Raw genomic sequence first — 6,797 nt, 5'->3', positions numbered from 1 at the left:
TTGATGAATATGGATATTCAAAATTCTATTTGAATTTGAACTCGAATGATATAAATTTATCTGATATCAAATGAATATAGTTTCGAGTATGGCTATCAAAGCCAAAAATCTGACAGATTTGGATTCGGATATGAATTTTGATTGTACCCGACACGATTCAAACCCGATCCAAGCCCAAAATTATTTTACATTATATATATAAATATTTGATATTATATTTAAAGTTGTATTTTAAAAATTTATATTTAATGTAATATATTTTGAAATATTGTAAAAGAAAATAATTGCTTCGAGTTCGAATTTTCGTGTTCGTTCTTGGGCTCGGATTTATATATGGAATTTTAAAATCCGTCGTGTTCGGATTCGAATTCGGGTTTCGGATTTGATAGTCGGGTTTGGATTCGGCATTTTAAAAATTCGTCCCGAATCTGACCCGCTAACATCCCTACTCATGAGCCTTCGATTCCCCATTATATATTGATTTTATCTTATATTAAATAATTTATAAAATATTTGTTTATTTAAATTTTTGAAAAATATAAATTTTGAATAGAGTTAAAAATAATACATAACGACGAATTAGAATTCCTTAATAATACGTCTTTAGAGAAATCACGTGAAATTACACAATGCGCTGCCAAACAGTTTAAAAATTAAATTCGTGAAATTTTTTAAAGTTAAAGAATTTTTTATTTCATCTAGATAAAAACTACTATTTATAAATTTTGTGAAGATTTTCTACTATACATTCAAATATAGCCTTATTTTAACACTATAATATTCCAAGAAAAAACACGCATGAAAAATAAAAAATAAAAGAAAAACATGCACCCTCCCTTCCTCTTCGGCTCTTTCCCTTCCGGAGTACTCCAATGCACGTCTCAGAATGTGATCGCCACAATCCCACTTACACTTCGCTAATAATCCGCGCCCCAAATTATTTCGTCTCTTTATTTTCTCACCACTTTCATTTGTATACATATTTTTTTCTATTATTTAAAAATATATAGAGATCCTCCTAACTATACGCCATTATAAAATATACACTTAATTTAATTTTATTTACTAAAAAATAATTACAATTATTAATAAATTTAAGATGCTTTCTAAAAAAATTCGAAAGTTAAGGAGTGTAACATCAAAATTTTCTATAGTTGAGAGTGTCTTCATATTTTGAAAAATACTTATGGTATTTAGGATTTTAGATAAAATTTTTATCAAATTTAAAATCAGAGGTGTAAGATGTATATTCTTTTTTTTTTTTTTAATGTTAAAATATGTATATTTTTTTTATAATTTAAAATTTTAAACCCTTCAATTTGGCGGGGCCCACACGGTGGCGAAAGGGTGTGTGGGGGTACTATTAGTCATGTGATTTGAGCCTTTCCAGCCGCTGCGGCAAGTAATTAGTAGTAGTAGTAAGTAGTATTTTGTTCCCAGAAGGAGAATACACACGCACGAAAACGCGTCGCTCTCACTGCACTACCAAATTATACTGCACGTCTGCACCGTCCCTCTCCATTACCGTTGCTCCTCCTCTTCTTCTTCTTCTTCTTCTTCTTCTTCTTCTTCTTCCTCCTTACTTAACCGCAAAAATGAGCGAGTCGCATAATAACGCCATTATGCAACCGTCGCACGGGAGCCTCTCGCTCTCCATTCCTTCTAACGGGCCGTACGGTCACTTCTCCGGCCCAGAGCCCGGCGCCGGCGCCGGCGCCAACAAGCGGGCCGGGTTCCCCCCGACCCCGCCGTTCCCGGCCCGGTCCGCGTCGCCCCACGGATTCGGGCCGGGTCCGGTTCACGCCCGGTCCGCCTCCCAGCCGGGCTTCTTCTCCCTCGACTCCCTCCCCGCCATGGCGCCGCCCCCACCCCACTCCTCCTCCTCCGCCACCTTCTCCGACTCCTCCCCCGACGCCGCCATGGACGACCTCGCCGCAGCCCCATCCGCGCACCCCCTCCTCCCCAAACCCTCCCCGGGGCTCCCCCCTCGCAAGGCCCACCGCCGCTCCCGCAGCGACGTCCCCTTCGCCCATTTCCAACCCTCGATCCCCCTCGCCCCCCCCTCGCACGTCAAGGTGGAGGCGAATTGGGGTTTCGACTCCAATGGCGCCGAGGAGCGGAAGCACGAGGGGGGCGAACTCGGCGACGACCTCTTCAATGCCTACCTGAATTTGGACGGCTTGGACGCGCTGAACTCTTCGGAGGAGAAGCACGACGATTTGGACAGCAGGGGGAGCAGCATCAAGACCAACGGAGCCGATAGCAGCGAGAACGAGGCCGAGAGCAGCGCGAACGACGGCGGGAGCGGCATGCGGCTGTGGCCGAGTCGGAGCCCCGCGATGGAGCCGGAGAGGAGGGAAGGGGCGAAGAGGAACGCCGTCGGGGATCCTGTGATCGCCGGCGCCCGCCATCGCAGGAGCCTTTCTATGGATAGCTTGATGGGGAAGTTGAATTTCGGTGAGGAATCCCTGGGGCAGCAGGGTGCGCAGATCAATTTGGCGAATGGGGCTTTGAATAAGTTCAGCTTGGAGTTCGGAAATGGGGAGTTCACGCCCGCGGAGATGAAGAAGATCATGGCGAACGACAAGCTCGCGGAGATGGCTTTGGCCGATCCAAAGCGCGTCAAGAGGTAGTAATCCATTACTCCCAAGTGTTTAAGCTGTGAGGATGTATTGAAATGAGAGTTAACAGCAATTTGATGGGTTTTTATCAACAGGATTTTAGCTAATCGGCAATCGGCCGCACGTTCCAAGGAGCGGAAGATGAGGTATATTGCCGAATTGGAGCAGAAGGTGCAGATCTTGCAGAGAGAAGCTACCACATTGTCGGCGCAGCTTACTTTGTTACAGGTGGTTCACTAACCTTTTTTTGCCCTTCGTGTTATGATCCTTATTTCAATGGCTTTTGTGAGAAGCTGAAGCATAATAATGTAGCTTTTTAGGTTTGTGTTGTATTCCTTGTGGTTAAATAATTGAGACCTTGTTTACAGAGAGACTCAGCTGGACTTGCAAGCCAGAACAATGAGCTGAAGCTGCGGCTTCATGCCATGGAGCAACAGGCACAATTAAGAGATGGTAAGTTGCTTTAAAATCCATTTATGCTTTAGGTAAAAGCTCTATTGCATTCTTCGTTTGAATAGATCAATTAATAATGTGCCATGTTTTGTGGTTATATCAGTTTGGTAGTTTATTTTGCCTTGTTTTTTATGTTGCTTATTGATAAGTTGGTGCTTTAGTTGTTAGCATGTCTCATGACTTATACTTCGGAATATTTATTAATGCTCAAATTTTCACAATGACTAAGTAGCATATTTAATTATTTATCGAACAAGATTATTGGTTGAGTTCAGGTATATGACCTGATGACACATTAAATTTAATTTAATATTTTATTTTATTTCCTGATCTGGTCTGTTATTAGCTGTGCTATTACAGTGGTCTTCGGTAGACATGGAGTTAGTTTTCTGTGTGCCTTGATCTTTGGTAAACATGGTTTCTATATTGCTTAGTGTTTGGCTTGAAGATGGATCAAGAACATTTTAGGGAAGTCAATAATCAGCAGTCAATGATCACCGCGATATCAGTCAAAGTGCTTAAGAGAGCATTCATTGTGAAGTGCTATTTTATATTGTTTGGGCATTTTCTTTCCTTCTCAGTTGGTGATACCCTCAGAATTTTCCGTTAGACGTCATGTTCTGTCACATTATTGGCTTTTATTAATGGGCCGAGTCATTTGTTATTCACAACCGAGTCATTTATTATCAACATGTCGATGTTGACGTTATATTTAAGCAATTGTCTCTGTGTTCTTCACAAGGCTTACTTTAGTGCGATGGAGTGCAGTGGTGTTTGGCACTCCATTGCACTAACGTAAGCCTTGTGGAGAAAACAAAGAAATAAGAAACAAATGAGACCTGTAAAGTTTAGTGATCTAGGCAGCAAATTTCTGCGGTGTACCGAAGTATTAGTGTATCACAAATTCCATGTTGCTATGGTCACCTTGCATAGAAAACATCCTATAAGTTTGTGCAAGCCCTAATGTGATAGAGAGTTATCATTTCGACGTTTAGGACCAAATAAAATTGCGCTGCTTTTTTAGGTTGTTGTATGTACTTTTCTTTGCAGTTTGCACTAACTCTGCCTTGTTCAATGGTCGTTTCCCTAGATAGTATCCTCTTGACCTAGAAGGATTGAATTTCGTCTAATTGGCATTTGAAAAGTTTGTCCCTTTATTCTTGAGTTTTATCATATCCGTGAAAGGAATCATCTGGTTAGCGTTTCTGATGAAAGGGTAAGATTTAGATCTATGATTGTTGTAGATTAGACTACCTCATGATAGCATGACTACAGAGGTCGTACGTTTAACCTCTCATACCACTTAAAGACCTTATCCATTCTTTTCTTTAGTTCTGTGTAGCTTTTGGTTATATCACGTAGCCTCTTATGGTGATATTTAGTCCTGTTATGAAAGAGAAGTTTGAAAATAACAGAAAAGTAAGCATTTGTCTAGATATACGATCAATTATTCAAGTAGATGATCAAAACCAACATTTCTTCAATACGATAAAATCCATGGCCTTATATTCTTTTCCCACTATTACCATGGAAGACTCAGGATATCCTATGGTCGTGCCCATGTTCAATTACTTCATAACATTGTGTTGTTGTTGGGAGAAAGCTGTTAAGCTTTAATTCTCCCGCGTTTGCAAAATTACTATAGAAATTGAAACATATGAAGATGTCTTCCATGATAGAAATATACAGCCAATAATAAACTGTCTTACCATGCTTAATTAGTAATGTGGAATTCTAGTCCTTCCCTATAAATTCCACGTGTAGTGAGTGAACTATGCTTACCTCTCGTATATCTGACTCTACCATGAATGCGAAATTATTGGCAATTTGAAGGCGTAGAAAGAACCATCTCCGACTTTCTAATTTCTCGTTTGTCGCACATTTTGCTACATTTCTTTTCTGTTATTGATCTTGTGCTCTTTTCGCAGCTCTGAATGAGGCGCTGACTGCCGAAGTTCAGCGCCTGAAGATTGCCTGCGCAGAGATTGGTGACTCTCGCTCGTCAAACAGCCTAACTCAGCAAATGCGAGCTCACTCTCAGAATCAGATGTTTCAACTTCTGCAGCAGCAGCAGCAGCAAGAGCCTAATTTATTCTACCAATTACAGCAGCCGCAACAGAATGGCTCAGCCACGAATGACGAATTAGAAGAATAATATACAAGGAGGAATATCCATAGGAAAGATTGTTCACTTGTTTAATTCAATCAGTAAATCGATCATATATATATATATATTCTTTTAAAAAAATAATCTATTTTTTGGCGTGTGAAATTTATTAAGGAGTGTAAGCTATATTCTTTTAGTTTCAGAAATGTTTTTTGTTTATGTTACCATAAACAAAGATTGAATAGAAATACTATTAATAATTGTGTTTTCTTTCATTTTGTTAGTACTTTTATTTTGCTGAGTAGTGATTTACACTTTGAACCTTCTTTTGTAAGGGTTCCTTTTTTCTTTTTCTTTTTTTTACCCCAACCACCTAAATATTCTGTGAGCCAGCTAAAATATTTTGTATCAAGATTGTGAAATTACAGCAATCACTCTATCACCGAAAAAGGTAATTGTATTTTGTGATTAAATGACTTAATAAGATTGTCTCTGTTCTTTTTGAATAAGCTGGCAAGCTCCACTCCAGGAACCCTACAGTAGTCACTTATTTTAAGTGTGTAAAAACTCGGGGGCTAACTCAATCCTATTTTTAAAAGCATCTGTAGGAAATCAAATCTCCGACTTCTTTATCGGCGATCTCCACGCAGTGATGGAACAAGATTGCCGATAGTGTGACTTTTTCAAATTGCATGGTGCATCTACTCGTGTGCTACATCGGTAATGAATTATATAGAAACAATCCTAAGCTTAAAATTTTTTAAAAAAAGAATAATTATTCTGAGCAATGCTATCCGTACACTTAAAAACTATAAGCGTAAGATATATATCCTAGTCTACAGATGGTTAAGATTCAGCGACTAGTATTATCATTTTTCTTTTTGGCTAAAAATTATGTAATATGAACACGGCTATAAGCCTTGCATGTCTGTGTCAGGCACACGCAATCGAGCAGGAGAGGCCGTCCATGCTACTGAGCAGGGCTTTGCTGTAAGTATGCGTGCGACTCTTCACGTTAATCCTTACTACGGGAAGACATCCATGCAAGGACTAATTTCTTATTTTCACTGTACTTTCTATGGGCCCCAATGCGTGCCATCTCGAACTCGACAAGATATTCCTCCTCAAGTTATTCACAAGATCTCTTTAAGATGCTAATACATCTAGTGTTAAAGAATGTGTGGGAAATAGCAGGGTGAATGATTATGCAGGTAAAACGATAGTGATATGGAGTGGAACCGCCGATGAGTGCCGTGATGCTAGATGAGGAATATGGAGCTACTGGGGCTATTTCTGTAGTCTGCTAGCAGCTTTAGTTGCCTCGAAAATTTATCTTTTCGTAATTTTACTTTACTTGGATTAGTATGGTGTATCTTCTTCCTAAGCTAATGATGGGATTGGTAATATTTCTGGTTATAAGATTTTGCTGTTCTTTAATGTATTAGATGGTTATTTTGTTGCACTTACATTTCATTGTACGCATTAAAATGTTTATATTAGATGGTTATGTCCTTTCCTTGCCAATGGATCTTGATTCTGCTATTCTTCTATTTTTTTTTGCCTTTTGTTTTGTACTATAGCTATGACTACCTAAAGGTCTAATGCCTGATTTTTAT

General features: G+C 39.4%; 1 protein-coding gene across 1 annotated transcript; it reads left to right on the top strand.

The window, feature by feature from the left end:
- Positions 1,421-5,435, top strand: LOC109713581 (transcription factor RF2a-like). Its single transcript, XM_020237703.1, has 4 exons — positions 1,421-2,629; positions 2,717-2,849; positions 2,990-3,074; positions 5,003-5,435. Exons 1-4 carry the CDS (start codon positions 1,596-1,598, stop codon positions 5,227-5,229), a joined length of 1,479 nt encoding a protein of 492 aa, XP_020093292.1. The 5' UTR covers positions 1,421-1,595; the 3' UTR covers positions 5,230-5,435.

Source organism: Ananas comosus, linkage group 8, assembly GCF_001540865.1.
Source record: "Ananas comosus cultivar F153 linkage group 8, ASM154086v1, whole genome shotgun sequence".
NCBI classification, from domain to species: domain Eukaryota; kingdom Viridiplantae; phylum Streptophyta; class Magnoliopsida; order Poales; family Bromeliaceae; genus Ananas; species Ananas comosus.
Note: the sequence above shows the minus strand (reverse complement) of the source record. Positions and strands in the feature narration are given on the sequence as shown.